General features: G+C 44.0%; 1 protein-coding gene across 2 annotated transcripts in view; it reads right to left on the reverse strand.

The window, feature by feature from the left end:
- The window catches only part of RBM20 (RNA binding motif protein 20), a 101,053-nt gene extending 79,565 nt beyond the window's left edge, over window positions 1-21,488 (reverse strand). For both annotated transcript variants that reach the window (XM_021399606.1, XM_021399605.1), the window contains exon 1: window positions 21,247-21,488. In XM_021399606.1, coding sequence (XP_021255281.1) covers window positions 21,247-21,389 — 143 coding nt within the window. In that variant the 5' untranslated portion in view covers window positions 21,390-21,488. The remainder of the gene's footprint in view (window positions 1-21,246) is intronic.

Consider the following 21,494-nt stretch of genomic DNA (forward strand, 5'->3'; position numbering starts at 1 on the left):
CGGGAGGTTAAATAATATCTCCTAGCAGACTTCACCAATGCATGCTCAAATATATATTATTATCAAATTAATTTATTTTCAGGTGTAATTCGCCACTGTTGCTGACAGCACAAAGCTGATGTCAGTAGACATAAAAATACCAGCTTCGGTGGCACAAAAACCTCAGAAGCCACTGAACAAAATGGAAACGCCAGGTTGCCGCATGAGGAAAATATCCATGTCACATATTTTCCACAGTATGATTAAATTGCAGAGATAGAATCACCTTAATTATTAATACTTACATTTTTACACTACACTGAAGAGTTGTTTGGTTTTTTTTTTTTCTTTTTGTACAACGCATAAATTCACGCATTAAGTGCTGCTGAAATTTTGCAGGTGGGTTTTTAGCTACCGAACCGCTTGCGGATTAAACACCTGTGCTGGGTACAGTGATTCCTTCCCCATCGCCTCCTCCCTCCCTGCTAAAGGAAACACTGTTACTGTACTAAAGAGACCAAAGGCAAGAGGGAAAAGGACTGTTTTGCCAAAACCATCCATCGGACTTATCCTAAGTCTTACACACAACCCCTTAAGAGATTGTTGAAGTTGATTCTCACGATTTGCTATAGAAAATTGAGCGCTGTTTATCACTCTTGATTTCTTAGATTTTCACGGTTAATTTGTTCGCATTATTTTGTTCAGGTTTTAAATTCCAGTATAAATAAGGCCAATTAGAACCTACAGGTTTTAGTTATGCAGATGTGTATGATTAACCAACAAGCACACACAGAGCAGTAACTCTGCAGTTAAGCTGCTCTGCTCTTCGAGCATTTTAGGGTCCAGGAACAGAGGGCAATGCCAAGTGGAGACATTAGGAAGTTAAACAAAAAGCTGACTGAACAACAAAAACGCCCATTTAATTCAAATATTCCCAAACACACCAGAAAAAAAAGAATACACTTATGCTGACGTCGACCTTTTAAAAATAGAGAAAAGAACATGCGCACGTAATATTTAACACTTGCAAATTGTTTCTTATTATTTAACTCATGCATTTAACACTTCCCTGTTTAACAAAGCTAAGTGAAGGTGACAGGCTTTTCCATGAGCTGCTGGTACCCCTGGCAGAGTTCTCATCCCCCACCCCTGAACTCCCTAAGCCTTGCTAGCAACTTTAATGAACATCCTTAAAAATAGAAAGAGCATTTACGTGACTTCTCCTATCTAGGTATTTTAAATATCAGCGCTATCAGGCACTCATCCCAGGTCCCAGGAGGGACAAGGATACGTTGTCAACGAAGAAAAGACAGAGATAATGTCTTTGGTGCCTACTCCTGACCTGACAAAATCCAGGGCCTGGTACTGGTCTCCATGTCAAAAATAGACCATCTGAAAGCAGCAGCAAACACTCCCCCCGTTATCTCGCAGTTCCTTGCTTTGCAGACCACATGGAGCACTTCATACAATGGCATCCGAATCTGCCGTAACCCATTTGAGAACAACTTCTGTAAACCGCATGTGATACGAAGCACATTTCTCAAGGGCAATAGGAACAATGAGGAGAAACAAACTCTACCTTAAGCCTCTTCTCTTGTGTCTGTGCGTTACGCTTCCAACAAAAACACAGACATTGTCTTTACAAAGGCCACCAGCACTCTGTTCACAAGAATTAAAATCAAACACATCTAGACCTTCATTTGCCTTTTGCTAATCTACACAATACCATCACACACTGGAAGCAGAAATACTTCTTACAGAAGATCCAGCAGCCGCGCACAGCAGTACAATATCCTACCGCTCTCTTCGTCTTTATGGACTTAATGAAAGAAGTATTATTAATATTTAACTGCAACTCAAACTAACTGCAATAAACCAACACCACCAAATTAAATGAATACACTACCTTTTCTGATCCATTATCTTTGCTTTCCCGTTTTCCTTTCGCCGACCGAAGCTCAGTGGTTCCCCATGTCCTCGCTGGGCGCCCACCAAAGATTGCAAGGTTCGACTGAGCGCTGACCGAGCTGGGGCAGCTTTAGCCTCCGCCAGCAGACAGCCCGGAGATAAGTGCTGCCCTATGCAAAGTTTATCTTTTGAAAGGGAACAAGAGGCTGGAACTGAGGGCCAGGAGAGTCTGTAAGGTAACCATTTAGTATAGCCTGCCGATGAATTATGTAGTAAGCGTGTCGATAAAGGCAGTCACTAGATGCCACCAATTGCTAATAAATTCATTTCAACAAACAGGTATTAGACCCAAGCTTTTTCCATTGCAGATTTTTAGTATTTTGTAACAAAACTAAAGATACCAGCTTCTGATATACTCAATTTCATTAACAGAAAGCAGGTATTTGTTGTTGCTGAGACACACTGACTTCTTCGCAAAACAGCAGAACAAATATTTTTCCTTTTTAGGGCTGTCTTACATAAGAAACTTTTTTTTTCCCCAATGAAAAATCTCTGGTTTCATTTAAAAATAGCACATTCTATCTCCAGATTCCGTAAGCTGAGTGCATACTAGGCTTTTTCCAAGATTATTCAATAAAGAATTTCCAAAACGTTTCTGAAATTCACATTCAGAAGCCAAGCTCTACAAACACCTCTGAAGTTGCAGTCATTTTAGGAATTCTGCACTGTGACAAGAGCACGTGGCTGCGTAAAGACGTTCTCGCCGAAAGAAGTGCTGAAGGATGGTTTTAAAAAGTGCTCAAGAGGAGCAAAAAAAATAAACTCATCCATTTGCATTTTACTCAGAAGTCTTCCCAAAAGGAAATCCCGCCGGTAACTTTGATATTCAATAGAAAACTTTAGAAATAACTAATATTTATCCTTCAAAACCTTCACGTGTAGTAGGATTCTAAGGGATTCAATAATGAGAAAAATGTCATTAAATCACAGGCTAAGAACCATCTGCATGTAGTTAATGAAAGGATAGGTATTACTTAGCAACAATTTGCTAGCCACAGCTGACAACGTACCAGTGAAAAGTATAAAAAGCCTTACTAAAGCAGCAGCTCAGATTAGTGTTTTTCCACAAAATCTGTTCCCAAACATGCATATTCCCTCTTATTTAAAATACTCGTCTTCACAAATTTAAATGAATTCGTTATTTCTAAGCCTGGTTTATGAAATAAAAAACACCCAACACGACATACTAAAAAAAAGTCAAGGTTTTTCCTGCAAGCGCTCTGAAAAATAATTCCAACGAGCACTGCAGAGATTCAGCCATGCCGGAACAGCCCCGTTTCATGTGTGTTCAGCTTGCAGCAGTGACGAGCTCGACCTGCCAGCCTCCCATCTGGAGACTTCATTTGCCACAAAAGCAAATTCCTGCTTTAACGACACAGTTTGTATTTTGAGGTTGGCTTTGTTTGTTTGTTTCCTCTGCCACACAATCTCCTTGATGACAGACAGAGGAAAGCGCATTTTCCTTCTGTATGCACACATATAAACAGGAATTTAAAATAAGCCAATATTTCTTGGAAAATAACAGCTACTTGGATTTACATTTCTGTGCTTAACACATCAGGAGAACAAGTGCAAATACAGCACATTTTTCAAGAGCAGAAATATCTAGTTAAGCGAGCAAAACGGAGCTATGATATGCACCCATGCGAGACTTGTGCCTAACGCATCGGCACCAAAACAGAAAATATCCAATTACAGCAAAGTTTCCTGACGTGCAACAGCACATTGTTGTTGGCTGATAGGTAACCACGCGGCTTCACCCATACCATCCCCACCAGCCCTTTCTGCAGCGCTCCTTCCCACCCACCCATCCACCCGGAGCTCCGTGCGCAGCAGCGCGGCTCAGCTACTGCCTATGGAGCAGCTCATCAGCACCGCTTGGTAATCCCATCTATGATTTCTGCCAATAATTACGTTTCTCTCTGCAAGTCGCACAAGCGATTAAGCAGACTGTGGCTTGTGTTTTGGTTTTGTTCTGCTTTTTAACCCTGAAGCCCTGCACATTCTGTGCACTGTGAGTTTGCTCCCACCCTCTCTGTTGCAATTTGGATCTTTGTCAAGGTAAACACGCAGAGGGATATCAGATAATATATCTATTTGTCACATGACATCTTCATAAAAGCTTCCAGCTTTAAACAGAAAAAGTGACTGAGTAAAACAAATAATTTATGCAGAACTGCTTTGTAGTTTTCTGCGCGTCTTTCCAACAGAAGTTACTGTTTGACATAACGGGTTTAAATAAATACAGTCCCGAGGAGACAACCACAGCATATAGTCCGGCACTATTGATTAACAAAAATTGCCTAGCGGGGATTTATTAGAAACTGGGGGCTGACATGAGAGGAACAATGTAATTATTAAGAATTTTAAAGGAATATCTGCAACATTAAAAAAAAAATAAATCTTCCTGTACCTGAATAATTTGTAAGGTAATGCTGTTACAATCACCTCGTACTACTCTTGCAACCAGACAGTGACATGAAAAGATTTTAACCATAAAGAACTTACTTCTAAACAGCCAGATTTACCTCTACAGATATCTTTCTTTTCAAATTAGGAGATGAGTGTAAATACCACAGAAACCACGTGAGGAGTCACATCTTTCAGACACCATTTTCACCGAGTGCCTTTCGTGCCGGCTTTGCCACCTGAAGCCGTGACAGATTTAAAAGCTGTTCCAATATATCAAAAATCAAACTCAGAACATCTTAACAAATTTCTCAAGTTTCTACAATGAATAGCATCTCACGGGCTCGACAGTTATGGGCTGAGTGCAATTTGGCACTTACGGCTACGAGACCCACGGTACGCAACACTGAGCGCTCCGCTGCACAAATCTCCTTCAGGAGAAGATTTCGGCTGGTCTTATGTGATCTCTTTAAAGTATAGGAAAGGGTCACTGCTCCTCCCCAGAAGGTAATGTCTTTTACAGCCTCTCCCTCCTTTATCAACAGAGTACTGGAAAAATACGAGAGACTGCATCAGGCTAGAAAGCTGTTCTTAAGGACGCTTTTCAGGCCTTTGATAAATGTTACATTCCCAGAACAAAAAAGTTCTCTTTTTCTATCAGCTGTGGAGAGCTCTGGGCTCTCTTAGGCTGAATTTCCATTCCCACTGCCTTAACCCGTGGCAGTGGGTTGGGTTTCTCAGTAGAAACCTGTCCAGGTGCCAAAGCTGCTGTGACTGTATTGCATTTCTTGCCAATGGGTTAAAGCAATGGATATTTCTTCCTTATACTCCATCTGTAGGGTCTTGTTGGTGGGGAGGAATCAGACAATTCTTACACAAAATGGTGAAAACCTTTGCATGCTAGGTGAGAAACTAGGGATCTGGGAGATTGGAATAGGAAGGAAAAGCTGTGGAGTACAAGAAGAATGGGAGAAGGGCTGGAGGAGAAGAGTGTAAAAATGCCATCCCTTTTTTCCCTTCCTTTGCCCCCATCACTTCAGAGCCCATTTTCCACACACTCATTGCATAAGACACAAAGAAAGAGGCAAAGAGGCTGTGTAACATCGAGCATCAGGGCCACTCCAAGGACTTGGAGGAACAATGAATTAGAAAATGTAATGAGCTCTCTCCTAATACTCAGTTTCCAAAAGCCACTGTCATTAATTCTGTTTTACACAGCAAGCCACACAAATCAGACTGGCGAAGCACATTCATCACCAGCAATACTGCAGCAAGCAAAGACAGCCTGAGTCAATGAACGAGTCTGGGCTGAGCGACCGCAAGCAGCCACTGGAAACTGTAAAATGAGAAATGCACCATATAAACCTCTACTCATTCCTTACTCCCAATACATGTGGATGTTTTGAGGCTCAACTGTGGAATTCTCCAGAGATGTAATAAAGGGAAAGCACAAAAACAGCCCAGCAATGCCACATAGGATAAAACCCTATGAAGCCACTGGGTAAAACAGTATCACAAGCAAGTATGGCATAACCATTGAAACAACGACGGTATTAGAAGCTGCTCTTCTTTGCAGAACACTGTTCAGCTCCAGTTCCAAGCCTCCTTGCCCGAAGCAGCCAGGGCAGAGGAGCCTTCCCAGCGATCAGTCGCACCCATGGCAGCTGCTCCATGGATGGTGAGACCATTGCAAGACATTCAACCCATTTCAGGAAGTTTTCTCATCCTTTCCAAAAGCTAGTTAATACCATGTATTTCTGACTCTCTTACTCCTCTCTCCATCCCATTTTCCTAGGCTTAACTAAAGGGTAGGATAGCCTAAAGTAGTGCTTAGAAAACTTGCTCTTCAGGACAACTGCCAGTGGATTGAAACTTCCCACCGCAGCCCTAATCTCCCTTAAAGACTTCTTGGACACGGGTTCAAGTGAGAAGCCCTACACAGCTGGATGCTGGGATGTACCAGGAGCTTTTGCTTCCCGTGTACTCCTCAAATCCTGTCTCTGCACAGCAAGGCTGCACCTGTCCCAGTGCAGTACCCCGGCGCCTTCAATTAATGCTGAGAAAATCCTGAGCTAAGCACCTGCTTAAATTTGATGGGTTTGCCATTCAAATGATGGTGTGCGAGCCTAATAAAAGCACCAGTTAGTAAACATCATTACTGCATGAACATGAGCAGAATTATGAGCAACCACAAGCTGCAATCAAGTTGAACTTCGCCACCGTGCCCACACAGCTAGCGATGCTGGTTTTATTTCAGATCACTGCAAACAACAACAAACAAACATTCCCATTGCTTCTCCAAAGAGCAGGAATAGGAATTACTGAGTGCTACTAGAGAAGTTCACAACTGAACAGATGTAAACTACATTATAGCCCTTATGAAGATGGATTTAATTTCCCAAAGCATAGCTTGGGGTAGCTAATCCAAGTTGCATACCTAGTTCTCTAAGAGCTTTGAGAAGCAATCAATCTTCTTGCATTCACCAATGAGCTTTTTGGTAATCTGCAGTTTTCATAATGTAATAAAGAACATTTGAATTAACCAGCTATTGTCATAATAGCCTGTTGATCTTCTAATGGTCTCTTGGTTACTTATTGGGTATGACAGAGCATACAGCGCAACAAAACCAGACAGCGTTGATTCCATCACGCTCTGCCATCTGGAAAATGTTACAAAATAATCACTAACACTGTGAAGTCTCCTGAATCCATTCTTCATATACAGTATAGCCATCTGAGCTCCAGAAAGAGCATCTGAACAGTGATTTGCAAAATATGTTACTGAAATCCTAAGCTGGATATTGTTTTAAATAAAACCCATATCTAAGTACAAATTTAAATTTCAGCTTATATCCTTAACCAGATATGTACTGATGCAAATCTCCGCTGATAAATTGTCCTGCTAAATCCATTCTTGCGGTGGATTACTTAGCTCAGAGAAACAATACTGGGCTCTAGTTTTTCAGAACTAAAGGTGATTTGAAGATTTCCCAGTGACTGGTTAGCAATTTCTATTTGGTATGAAGTGGGATTCAAGAGTGTGCTGGCATCTGAAGCAACGCAGGAATTTAAGGTCACTGTCCCCAGCTGCCCATTGAGTGGTGGGAGAAGATGTCAGCAAATGGAGCCACAGGGGCTCTAGGCTACCACAGGGCTGGTAGGTGCAGGAACAATTGCTCACAGGCAGCTGCTGAAGACAAACGCTACCTAAAGAACGCACAAGAGAACACCGCAACGGCCCAACATTGTGTTTTGCACAGTCATAGTTGCCTTTAATATGGCCGACCTTCCCTGCCAGGAATGCCCAGCACTGCCCGTTATTTCGGGCCCACGCCGAGCACGCTGCAAAGTGGCTGACATGCTCCTGCCAGCAGGCGACTAGCACCACTTCTGTCATGTGCAGCATGGTTTACACAGCAGCACCTTGATCCACTGCTGCGAGCCTTGCTGCGGGGCTGAAAGCAACATGCAGCAGAGAGGATCCCCTCAAAGACAGATCCCCCTGTACTCCCTGCAGTGTTTTTTTTTCCATGAAGACAACGCCAAGCCCTGACAAGGCAATCTGTGCAGAGCTCAACAAACAAGATCTCTGGACTGGCTTTCCCATACAGCCATTCTCATTTTACTTTCAAGCATTTGGTATTTTTAATGAGATATACAACAGAGGTATTATCCACACCTCAAGAAAATATTTACATACATATGTACACACATGCACTCTATACAAAGCCATGAATCATAGAATCATTAAGGTTGGAGAGACCTCTAGGAGCACCAAGTCCAACTGTCGTCAGCCCATCCCCAGCATACCCACTGACCATGTCCCTCAGTGCCACATCTCCACGTTTCTTGAACACCCCCATGGACGGTGATGAGATGCTTTCTATTCCATCTATGCAATATGCAACACAACCAAGTTCTTCACTTTGGTTTTCCTCAGTCACTGCTATCAGATGATGTGACAAGAATCTCTGTATTATTTTTGTATGCTTCAGTTAAGACCACTTTTACAACCTGGCTCTTTAGTTAAAACTAATAAATTATCCACTTAAATTTCACATACCATATATAGAAACTAAAAAAAAGAGGATTACTCTTTGAATAAAGTCTACTATCCAACTACTTAAAGCAACAGTAGGAAATAAACAAGAGTATTTTTTCCTAGATTCAAAATAAACTGTTTTGCTCAACTAATAAATCTGTTTGAGTTATGTCTACAGCATTCAAACAAATATGTAAATGCTCAAACTACTACAAAAAGATATACAGCTTTCCACTCTCTAGTAATTTAATCCAGTCTATTGAAAAGGATGTTAGAGAAGTGTCTTTAAAATGAGACAAAGGTTGCAAGATATTTTTAGGTGGTTGTAGCAATCACAATTGTTCACTTGGCCCCACTGAGAAACGTACTTTTCAGACTGTTTAAAGGTACGATCAGCAATTCTACCAGATTCACACCATACCCATAAATTTCTCTTTCCTTTCAATACTCTTCAATGTTAAAGGTAACAGCTTACGTTTAACAGATGAGTGCTACTGAATCAAAAGCTGTCCAAATTTCCTACTGTGGATAAACATACATATAATGGCTGCTTGCCCATGACTGGAAGCCCTGAGTGCTTAATGCTGTCAGGTGTTTCATTTCCAATGGCTAAAACATAATGTTCCAGGCGACAAATTCTGCAGGCTCTATTTCAAGTGCAGAAATACGTGAACACTGCTAAGACTCACTGATTTTGTCAGCATTTAGGCACTACTGAAGTAATGGGGCTTCAGTGAAACAGCACAGTAAGAAAGTTCATTTACAAAAACAAGAGAAACAAAAGAACAGAATATTGAAAACTGAGCAGAAGAAGACATAGACAAAAATGACAGCAGTTTCGTGGATACTGCCAATGCAACGTTTCTAGTACTGGAAATGCTGGACTGCAGTCTGCAGTGGGTGAACAAAAAATCTGTGAATTTAATTAGTCATTTAATTAGCCAACATGTTCATCACTGTGTAGGTGAACATCATGTCTATATTTAACTCTTAAAACACAACTTTTTCAATTCTGAAATAATCGTGTAACTCGCCTGTAGGTTAGAGGTATATACATGTCTTTACAAGACAACAGGTTATCAATCAAAAGTCAAGAATGGGAGGCAGGACTGGATGGAGCAAGAAGAAGGGTAATGGTCAGCCAACCCAGAAGGATTTACAAAAGAGATGGTTCTCCAAGAGTTTTCTGGAGAGGGCATGGAGTGGGTGGAAGCTTGGAACAAGCTGGTGAGCCAGCTGTTCCAACACAGAGATTAGTATGGGAAGATGAGTCTGACAGACCATGGCTCCAGATTTGTGTTACTTAACATCACTGTCTAGCTATCCATCTCTACTGTCACCAAACACCACGAATAGCAACATGTTTCTCACCAGCAACACAAACACGCTGTCATCCAACACCCACACACATGAAATCTCAGGTATTTCTGGTAAGTGAAGAGGAAGATACAGAGAAGAATGCCAACTAGACAAACAGCATGTGGGATTTGCCTGGAGAGGTGTAACCACCCTTACTGCTGTCCCCAGGCACCAGTTGCCCTAAAGACAGCCTGCAGCAAACAGTCTACTTGTCTGTCAGCAGTAAGACCAATACAGACTCCCATATACACTACCCTGGAGTATTTGGACACCAAAGGAAATGTCACTCGAAGCTTACCAGCTCATCCAGCTTCGGATCACTACTGACATGATAGAATGGAGCTTGCTGACTGCTTGACCATCACGTAGGATGTCTGATGGCACAGCTGCTCCACTGACAACGGCAAAGAAATCAGGCAAACACTGAGAAAGACAGACCATACATCGCCACTTTGAACTATGCTTGCTATCAATGGTCCCAAAAAGAGGATGCAAAGAAACAAGTGCTCTCAAGAGTCCTTTTCATTGTGAAAGGGGTCAGTTCTGAAGAAATAACACTACTCTGGGTACAAGAGAAACCCACAGGTACGGCCTGCACATCAAATACCTGATAGTCAGGGAAATTCAGGAACAGATATCATGGGGACAGACAGACAGATGCCTTTTTCCTTTGTACCTCTAAGTGCAAGGACAGATTCTCAGCATAGCAGCATAGTGTGTTAACGGTAATACAGGGAATGCCTTGGAGGAGGAAAGCACACCCTCTGCAGGCTGAAACGAGTCTGGAGAATGTGATTTCTGTGAGCAAAGAGCACTTGATCACATTATAAAGGCATTTTCGATAGATTCGCTGAAACAAAAGAAGATGAATTCCACATACCCAAATTAGTGCAAAAGTGTGGCAAATCCATGGTTTATAAGCGGTTCCACTGCTTGTCCTGCGCTGGGGTCACATTGCCCCTTCCCCCCAAACACAAAAGAAAAGGCATATAAACAAAATACATAGGAGTAAGCTTACATAGAACAAAAGATGAAAGAAAAAAAGTGTAACAAAGTATTTTCAGCAGTCACGTCACTTTGTAGTATTAAGTAATTTTGTAAAAAATTACTTTTTTGTAATTAAATTTTTGTAAAAAATTGTAATTTTTTTTTCCAAGCTAGGCTTCTTTGTGATATTTTCCCGACGAAAATCACAGAACAGATCAACAAAAGCATCATTCGCTTGCTATTCTTTTTAACTGATCCAAATAGATGTCAAGCACTTACCATAAGGCTTCCATTGCCGTAAAAACTACAGAACTACAAATTAAGCACAGCATAAGCAAACACCGACTAGCTAAAGAAAAACATACACTTTTCCAGTGTGTCCACAGAAAAAAAAATGAATATAATTATAGCTCAGCAATTTGAGAAGAGGATATTTTGAATAAGTAGGTAATTAAGTTAAGAGAGGCCTAAAGAAAGATTTCACACTCACATTCATATGTTGAAGCGGTTTAAAAATAGAGAGCAAGAACTGCCTGACTTCACCTTTTAATTTTAGCTGGGTGATGAGCTGGTCCCAAAGACAGAAAGGCACAGCAGGATTTTTTCTCAAAGTGCCCTTCGTATCTTTATGTGAAGGAAATGCAGTATGTTCTATTAATAACCAGCTATAGCCCTAGATAAGTCTAGGCAGCCTTTCAATCAGGAAAACGTTCTGTTTTGTTTCTCCAAACCATTCACGCTCTCAAAGATGTACACATGAGCTGCAGAACCTCCCAGCTGCCCTGGCCGCTTCGCAGTTTGATTCCACTTGGGAAAAGACGCTCCGTTTTCCCATCGGTCATCGCCTGCAATCATTAAAATGGTAAGTGTGCCACTTTTTCTCCCATGAGGATGAAAGAGAAAATGACTGAGTTTGCGCCTTGAGATCACTTTAAATTCGTTTTTATTTTAATTAATAGCTGGAAAATAAAACGTTGATACCAACTAGACCAAAGCTACATTGAAGGGAGAGGGAGAGAAGAGGCTGCTTGATGTAACACCAGAACAATGCCCAGACTCCTTGAAGGAGCTGGGGAGAAGTACATAGGCTTTCCACCACGTAAAGATGGATTCTTCTTCTGGGTATGCCTCCCTCACACTTCTCACTTTCCCAACATCTCCAATTAGCCTACCTCACCCAACGGCACTCCCCAGCAGCAGCTCCCAGCCCATACAACGTTGCTTCAGCCTGGCAAATCATCACAGCGGGGCAGGGCTGAAATCCTTTTTCTCATCAGTAGCATCACACAGAACTTCTGACCGTCAGGGAATGGTGGAAATGGAAATGGTATTGGAGGATAACCAGCACTCAGATTATTTTGCCAGCATGTTCTTGCCAAAGCGACAGCTATCTCAGCAGAGGGTAGCTGGTAGTCTTACAGCTGAAAATCTAAGAGCCTGAGTTAACACTGCAGGGAAAACAAGTCTTCTAAACTCTCCTCTCGCCTTCCATGATTGCATTGCCTCACTCATATTTTAGACCAACAATCAGCAGTAGGACTCCAGATGTCTTTGTCCCTCACACAATTATGCTTATCCTTTTAATTATAGATTCCTGTTAGGCTTCACCTGTAAACTTGTTATACATTTCAACGCTGGTCTGTGATTCACACCAGCTAGCTCTCCGAGTAAGCATTCCCAAATTTTACTTGCCATACAGATGGACTGCAAGCTGGTTAGAGTTTGCATCAACACCCTGCAGGCCAACAGTCACTAAGTGAGCACACCCTGCCATCCTTATCTACAGCTCGTTATCTTAGCGAGCTGCCCAAAAGCACGGGAGGTCCTCATTGTCCTCTCAGTGACTGCTGCCCACTCATCCCATTCTCGAAATAAAACAGAGCACACTTACGCAGGTGAATCAAAAATATAGCATTCTTAAGCCCATATTCCTAGTATCTTTTGTTTTTAATCCTAGAACCTCTGTATTCTTTTTCCACAAGCCTACATCAATCCTAAACCAGCCACACTAGATGTTCCACATTGTTACAAAAACTTTTTCCATTACGAGATACAGATGAAAGGCACTGTCTTTCCTCCTGGCTGAAGCATGCTCTGAATTTCATTTATACAGATGTAATGGGCTCATTTATCACTCCTAGCATTTCTAGTTTAGGTGTCGCATACCAGAACTGGCCCGGGCATCAACAGCAATCCCCACCACAGGAACAACACCTCCCACTTGGCATCTCGCATCAAATGCACTGGAAAGTAAGGACTGAAGAGATGACCAGCTCTGTTCCTTTTACTGAAGACCTTTGATCTGACATGCCTCCTTGCAAGAAGGCTGTCACCTGATATTCTTACTGCCTCTTGTGTAAGTTCAACACAAGTTTGTAGAACAAGATCATCACTCTCTGTATCACTACTTATAGTTGCTTACTCTACGCCTATCCTCACAAGACCCCAGTCAACAAAGCCTCTGCTTTCTTGCTCAAAGGAGCTTTTAATATGAATGAATTTTCTTCTTTTCTTGCTCTAACAAGAATTATTTGAAAATTCATTTAAAAGGCCAGCACTAATTCTTCCTTCTTCCCTTTTCATATATAAGTCAGATAATGCTTCTCTGACACCCACCCGTGCAAAGAAATCAATTACATGTTTTAGGTAAGAATGACTGATTTCATGCTGCAGATGATCAAGAGATTCACGATCATCCGGTAACTAATTTGAGTCAGGCTTTCTAGAAAGGGAAGCAGCAGCTGTTTGGAAGAGTTTGCCTACAGCCACCCCCCTTCCCCCTTCAGCAAGGTAACACACCAGACTCCACCAAGTGGCAAGTGCATCCTTGGCAAACAGAGATTTCCAAAAGAAACGTACACAGTTTTCATTAATTGCCCAAACAATCAGCCAAACTAGAGCTGTTGCCAGAGCCTATGTAGCTGCATCCAAGTCCAAAGCAACAGAAACTCCTCCTCTGGCTTTATCGAGCTGCATAAGAGGCATTCTCCACAGCATCACACACACAATTCAGTCCCCGCAGCACTGGTTTTAATGCATGGTGATAGAGCAATGAACCCAAAGTGGATGTGGTCTCCAAGCCAGGCTCCAGCTGCTGCACTGACATCATTACCACAAGTCCCATTACACAAAAGAAATGCTGCTGCTCTCCCTGCTGCTGCCCATGTTAGAGAAAAGAGTTCTTTTCTTAGAGAGATGGTCACTCCCAGAACTGCCAGCTTTGCTACAGCTAAATAAGTAAAATTACCTCAGAGATTTTAAATTCAGAGCTGTCTGTCTCAGAGCTACACACAACTCCATCATGTTTAAGCTTTTAGAAGCCACTTTCCTGCCTCTCTTGCTCCCTCCTACGAGCAGGAACAGGAGGCAGGAGTGAGAAGTGATGTGCTCCAGGTCTCCCATTCCTGAAATGCCTCAGACCAGAGCTGGGGTCTGTGTGCCACGACTCACACCCCTGGATGCTCTCTGCCTTGTCCATGAGCAGCAAGCCCTCCTCCCATGCTGGGCTCTGTGCAAGCTGCCAGCTTGGAGTAAAACATGGACTGTAGTGTTTGCTTCTAGAGAGGGCTCCCTGGCATCCCGCTAGGAGGTGAGAAAACTAAATATAACAGACTTAAAACTACAATTATTGTAGGGGAGCTTGCCAGAGCTGCTCTGAAGCTCCTAATGGTCTGTTGGGGATTTATGGATCAGCTGTGAAAATGTACTCACAGCTAAAACTTGCCAATCAAGTCCTCAGCGTTGGAGCGCTGCTACCAACGTTCAGACAATACGGCTCGAAATGACAGAAGCACCAGAGCCAAAGAGTAAGTCTAAAGCTTTGAAAAAGGACATAGAAAAGAAAAAAAAACATTATACTACACGGATCAATTAGAAACATGGCAGGAGTCTCCATTCCGCACGTTTCTTGGTACAAAAGGGCCTTCTGTTCTACAGAGCCGGAGGAGATGACAGAGCACGCTGAGCTCTGGAACATGCACAGGAGGCAGCATGCTGCACAGAAGCAGCTACAAATGGCTCTGCCCCGGGGGCTTGAAAGAGGCTGAGCTGCCACATACAGCCACCACTGAGAGGTTTTACACTCGAGTACTGTTTTTGAAATGCCTCACATCACTAGTACACTATTAAAAAGCACACAGGAGTGCAGACCAACGCTCCTCCCTGCACAGCTCCGTGCTCTCTTTAAGAAGGAAAGCTCCGATACTGGAAGACAAAGTCTCTCTTTTATTATTTTCTTAGATTTCTAACATATTCGGTGTTTCCTATCAATGCTTACTGTGCTTAATGATTCTGTGCAAATTCCCAGTGACCTGGCAAAGAAAAATGAGGCAGTAAATATTCATAGAGACTTGGGTGATAGGATCTGATCCTCTAAAGCCTTACGCACAAAAAATAATCCTCACGCGTATGAATAAGGCTTTGCGAGATCAATCTCGCAGTATGTATGCTATCAAAGTATGTACGCTATATCCAAAGAGGAATTTAAGCCATTTAAACTAAGTGAAATTAATTATTTCTAGTCCTTAAAAAATTCTGTTTTACTTTTTTTCCCCCCTTCAAGCAAATTGAATCCTTTAATGCTCTGTAATATTAAAAAAAAAAAATAAATACAGGCTATAGGAATGACGCCTTGTCTTTTGGAATTCTGATCTACAAAGGTAATACATTTAAATTTTATTGTCAACTACAAAGCGGTTATTCAGCACTTCTTACTTCTTCGTGAGCTGGGAAACAAAGGTGTGTTCAAGTAACATCCAACATGGTGCAGAAAATACGAAAGCTGACTTGGATGCAAGTACAACAGAGCTTGTATTGCTTTGTTTGTACCACTTCAGACCCTACAGACCCATTCATCCATTGCAACGACTGAAGTAACTATAAGCACCATCTCAGCCAACCACTGTTTTCCTACATTACTTACAAATATGTTCACCCCCAGACACATCAGTGACACCCCCCTAAGCACAATACACATCAGAACAAGCTGAGGCAAACCTCTTGGGCCATTTCAAGACAGAGGGAGGTGTTGCTACAGGATAGAATAATGACCTTGAATGAAGAGGTCAATAAAGAGAAGAGGTGGTCGTAGTTGGCAGGACAGAAGGCGGCTGTAGGTGACCTTACAAGAATGTGCACTAGTGGGGCACAAATGGATAGTGCAGAGCACGTGGCTAGCAGGGGTGTGAACATTAGGATGTGTTAATGGAAGAGCTTGGGAGATAAGAGGAGCCCAGGGCAGAAAAACACCTCACTCTACTTTGCTCATAGTTCTCTCCAAGATTTTAGGAGGGAAGTGCCATCTTTTCTACAATTCCCATCCTCACACAGAGTTGTGTATAATCTGCGACAAAGAGCTTTTGTCTGGGGCAGCAGAGGAAGTACAGAACCGCAAACAATGCAAACAGGAGAAAAAGAGAACCATAAAACTTGGTCAGTGTAATGAGCTGTACGCACCATCAACCTAACAAATTTACTTCCCCTAGGGGAAGAACACATTAACTGGTAGAGACAGAAGCATCACACCTCTTATTAACAGACGTACTGTGGTCAATTTATTGCTACTTTCCAGCTGTGCAATATGCAAAAGCCCACAGAAAAGTATTTATTATCTCTATAAAAGAAATTTCAGTTGTCATGCCTCTTCTGGCAGAAATGCTCAGCCTGTTTCTTAAAGCAAATAGGGAAACGCAAGTAAAAAAGTAAGAGCAAGTCCAGCACATCTCCAAGGCTCTGTGTGAAGTGGCTCAGCCTCACAGACATCACCAACCCCCCCATCTCCCCACTGCAGGAAAACAGCCGCAACGCACAGAACCGCACTGAACAGCACCACCATCAACAAAAGCACTGCTCAATCCCACTCCAGTCCTGCTCATCTCCCAACACAGGCGTGCAAAATGTGAACAGACTGGCTTCCTCAGACGCACAAGAAAAAGATATATAGTTTGTGGTGGAATTAAAATCAATCAAAGTTACATTTCACAAGTTTGCATTAAAAAATTAAAGCAGCAAGCTTGCAACAAAAATAATTGCCTCTGTGCACTCATATCCCTTAACCAAACAAGCCTTTGTCCCCTTCATGCAACAGAATATACAGGGTTTTATTTTGCACTTGTACTAAACAGGCAAGAGGCATTTGTAAGACGGGGTAGGCTCAACTTGTCAGAACGGGAAAGATTTTAAACGTCTCCAAAACCTAACAGGGCAGGTTTTCTGCTTTCACCCACTGTGCAAAGTGACAGCTTCACAGTGACGGGTCATTAGTGTGACAAAGAGAAAGCAGCTGGGTGTAGAGGGGCAGAGGATAACAGAGCGATTACATCCTTACACCAACTACAAAATGGTACGAAGAATGGAGGGGGGGGAATTCAGGGGAATAAAGTCAGTCTGATGAAGCGTCCAGCTGCAAATCTGATTGAAAGACTTAGTTTAAAAATAAATCAAGACAGCACACTCTTTGGAAAGAGCAGATTCTATACAAAGGGGTATTTTAAAGTGACTAAATTATTTCGCACAAAAACCCATTTCTTGCCCTCCTAAGGAAATTTCCGCAGCCCTCTCTGAAGCATAAATATACTTGTCAAGATCCATTTCCTCCATTCTGACAGTCCCCAGAAAGAAGATCTGCACCCACCTCTGCTTTTCCTCTCCTACAGACAAGGTTGGAAAGACTTCAGTACATCCCCACAGAGCAGCGGTAGCTCAGTTCAGTGCACACAGGTTGGCATCAACAACAGCTGAACCAAGAGCCCGAAAAGAACGCATTTCCCAGTCGTCCCATTGATGGGAACAGCAGGATTAAGTTTCCAATAAAAGAGCAAGATCCAAGCAACTTAGTTACAGCGAAGGGCTCCACTGCCATGTGTTGCATCCCATAAACCACTTACTCCATTGCTTCTCATAAAAATGGATTCTTTTGATTTTTACCTAAGTTGGTACCACTGCTATTATCTCTGCCCCCACTAAACTACGTAAAATAATTTTGGCATTTCTGGGCAACTAAGAACGTATTGATAACAGATGATAAAAGCCAGACTGCATAGAAATGTTGGCACATGTGGTAGCACTTCTAAAGTATTTTTCCGCGTACGTCTGTACTCCCTTTTCAACCCCTGAATGGTTTTTACTGAGCTCCTGTCCCAACAAGCTGTTGGGTTAAAGAAAAAACAACAACAACAACAAAAAAACAAGATAAAAAAATTAGTTCAAGAAAAACAATTAAAAAAATAGGACAAAAAACCAGACAATAAATGACTTCCAGTCATTTTTATTTAAAATGGCATACCCATACTATTTATATATCTTTGATCTTTAGGTAACATCTTATCTAAGGAATGAGTTATATGTAAGTAGATGAGTTTTCAAGGCTCTGTCAGGCGGGGAAGCAACTCAAGATTGTGGAGATGTACTTCAAAAGGCAAATGAATAGGGAAAGGCTGGGTCAGTAACAGTGAGGAGAGAAACACTGAAAGCAGTGTTTCTCCCAACGTCCCCTTGTTAAGTATCAGCTTTGCCTTTGCCATATATGCCAAACTATTTGCCATGACTAATGTATACAAGGGGAGTACATTCATATTTTATCTCTCCTGAGAGACCTCGAGTTGAAAAAAAAAAAAAAAGGAATAGAGGGAGGAAAATGAAAAACCCGCGTTTTTACACGAAATAGATGCACTTTAAATAAATAAACAAATAAATAAATAGAATCCCAAGGCACCTGCTTCAACATAACGGATTTACATTAAAATTAAAGAAATAATAATAAAAAAAAAAAGGGCCGTTATTTTTCCCAACATGCTTCCTCCCCAGTGCTGTAGGAAGGGAGAGCTCAGAGCGCCTGCCCCCAGACCTGGCACGGGATGATGACGACTCGGGCGCAGATGTTGCAAATTCCATCTTCCTTCCAGAGGAGCTCAGAATCTCTGGGGCACAACCCCTTGGAAAAAAAAAAATAATGGTTTCACTTTGCTTCCCCCCGCTGTTTCAGGATTCCTTGCTCCACGTGTAAAACAAACGCATCGTCCTGTATCAACACAGGGAGCGCAGAAGAGCTCCATCTCCACTGGGCACGTATTACCCATGACAAATCATTAGAACTGAAAGGAGGCAGCTAGCTATTAGAACATACAAAGGGATTGCATTTCAGTGCAATCAGGTCTCCTGCAATTACGGAGTTCACTCGCAGCACGTTTGCGAAGAGCACTCTTCACAGACGGCCCTTACCGCTAGGCCATGATCAGCCCTCACCGCTAGGCCGTGACCAGCCCTTGACTCGCTCCCCTCCCAGTTCCTTCTAGTCGGTTGCCCCACCACCTGGTGGTGAATCACACCTAGAATTACTCCAAGAGCAGTCTCCCCTCTCCCGTGGTGCCCACGCACTCCAAACAGGTGATAAGTTTGCCAAACACCGAGATGTTGCATTTAGTAATGCCACCTCCGAACTATAAACAGTTTCTAAGCAGGGGACAGAGGGCCATCCAGAGGGCTTTGGAAGTTTAGATGGTATAAAGAAAAACAGTACCAACTGTTGTTTGTTTAAAAATAATAAGTAAGAGGTTGATATTTTCTTTTCTAGTAACAGAACCATAACTTCACCTCACGCTGAGACTGACGGATGGCTGCTCTCGGCCTCCTGAATTACCTTGTTTCGCTGGGCACTGCACCTGTCCCAGCGTCCCAGAAATACACTCACAAGAGCACTTTAAGATAAGCCCCAATATATCCCCTCCTAATAACCACAAAACACACCGAATATCCAACTCAGATATACAGAATACCAAGCTGGTGTCGGTAAAGCAAAATACAATCTGCCTGCTTTTGTAATTAGAAAGTGGAAATGTATTAATTTGAACGTAAACGCAGCGGTGCAAGCAAAGCCATGTCTCAGGGTTTGCAAACAGCACGATCGAGTTGCAGGGCCTTAGATGGAGACATCCCACATTCGCTGTCCTGCGCCGTACTACCATGGCAAAGGGCGCTGGGGGCATGGGACCTCCCTCACAACTTTCCCTTCAAGGGAGGCCCGAAAAGAAATTGATTTCAAGTTTTCCTACCTAGGATTTGATAGCGGGCTCAGCTGGTAGAAATGGGATGGCTCTTTGTATAGCATGTACGTTATAAAATTAATCATGAGTCAGTCCCGAGTGCATTACGCAGCCCTGCAAAGCCCCGGTAAGCACTAAGGAGTATGGGCCAATGTCGGAGCCCACGGTTTGGGCTTTCCAACCGACTGCCAGCGAGCACAGACCGCAAGCACCGTCCCGCTGCGCTGCCACTCACACGGAGCCCTTTAGCCTCCCAGCGCTACTCACCCATGTTTCGGTTTCCATGCAAACTCCCAAGTCTGTATTTATGAATTCGGAATAAAAACATGCATACAAACATGCCCATAAAGACATGGACAACAAGAACAGCTAACGCATGGATGTGTTACAACACCAGAAAAGAGAACAAGGATAAAAGGAAACACAAGCATCATGCAACATATAGGCCACACTCCATCGCGACCTTAAAGCTCTGGTTCCCTAAATATCTGTAAATGATAACACAACTCCCAACTCTGTGTAATACTCTAAGCTTGCTACAAAGCTACAGCACACCAAAATATTTACACGGATGTATGCAAGTGTGCCGAAAGTACCAGGGCCGGGACTGAAAGCATTTCCTCCCTAAGGCACAGCGCTGCTTTTGTTGTCGAACCGATGGAGGCGATGCCCAAAGCAGCGCTCTCACAGGCTGCTGCGGCCCGAGGGAAGCGCGGGGCCGGCCGAGAGCCCGCTGCCCAGGGCGGGCACGAGGACACGGGCACAGGGACAGCCTCAGCGCCGCTCGGCAGCGAACCTTGCAGCTATAGGGCCCGGCGCTCACCCGCGGGTTCGCTGCTGGGTAGGAGCCCCTCTCTTTCAGTGCATTATGGCTATTAGGCACAGATATCTGAATCTGCACAGCTCAACTAGCGCGCTGCTCGTGCGTCACACGGAACCACGGAGCGCGCACTCGGTCTCTCGTTTACCCACAGAAGTGCCACCCGCGTCACCGCACTGTATGGCAAAAGCGCTTTCCTTTCTCCCTCCGGACAGAAAATGAAACGGCAAAACGTCACCAGGACCCACCGCTCCCCGCACGCAGGCCGGGTTTGGGGACAGCCGCGCAGAGATGCCGGCGCTGCAGGCCCGGCAAGGACACGCTGCCCGCGGCCCCAGCACGGCGCGGGGAACTTTCCCGAGCGGCGCCGAGCCCCCGGAGCCCGGCACCGGCGGCCTTGGGGGAAACGGAGCTCAAACAGAGCCCGGGGAAAAACGGAGCTTAGGGACGAACAGAGCTCATCCCGGCATGGGAGGGGTGCGGGCTGTAGGGCGCGGTTGCATTGCCCGCCCAGGCTGTCGGTGCGGGCTCCGGGGGGGGGGCACCGGCGGCGGGGAGGGAAGCGACCCCATGCCCTGCCCTGCCCGACCCTGCCCTGCCCGGCGCTGCCCTCCCGGCCCGGCGGATCGCGGGGCGGCTCTTACTTGTGGAGGAGCTGGGGCAGGCTGGGCGGCGGCGGCATCCCTCTGCCGGGGCCCCGGCTGGGGGCTCCGCTGCGGGCATCGCTCTCCGGCCGGTCGGAGCCGCTGGGGGCCGGGGCCTGGCTCATGGCAGCGGCGGGGACCATGCGGGGAGGCCGCTGCGGCGGGCGGGAGGAGCGGGTCACCGAGCGGGAGGAGGGAGGGAGGGACGGTGGCCGAGGACCGGCCCTGCAGGCGACCGCGCTCTCCCC

The sequence above is a fragment of the Numida meleagris genome, chromosome 5 (genome assembly GCF_002078875.1).
Source record: "Numida meleagris isolate 19003 breed g44 Domestic line chromosome 5, NumMel1.0, whole genome shotgun sequence".
NCBI classification, from domain to species: domain Eukaryota; kingdom Metazoa; phylum Chordata; class Aves; order Galliformes; family Numididae; genus Numida; species Numida meleagris.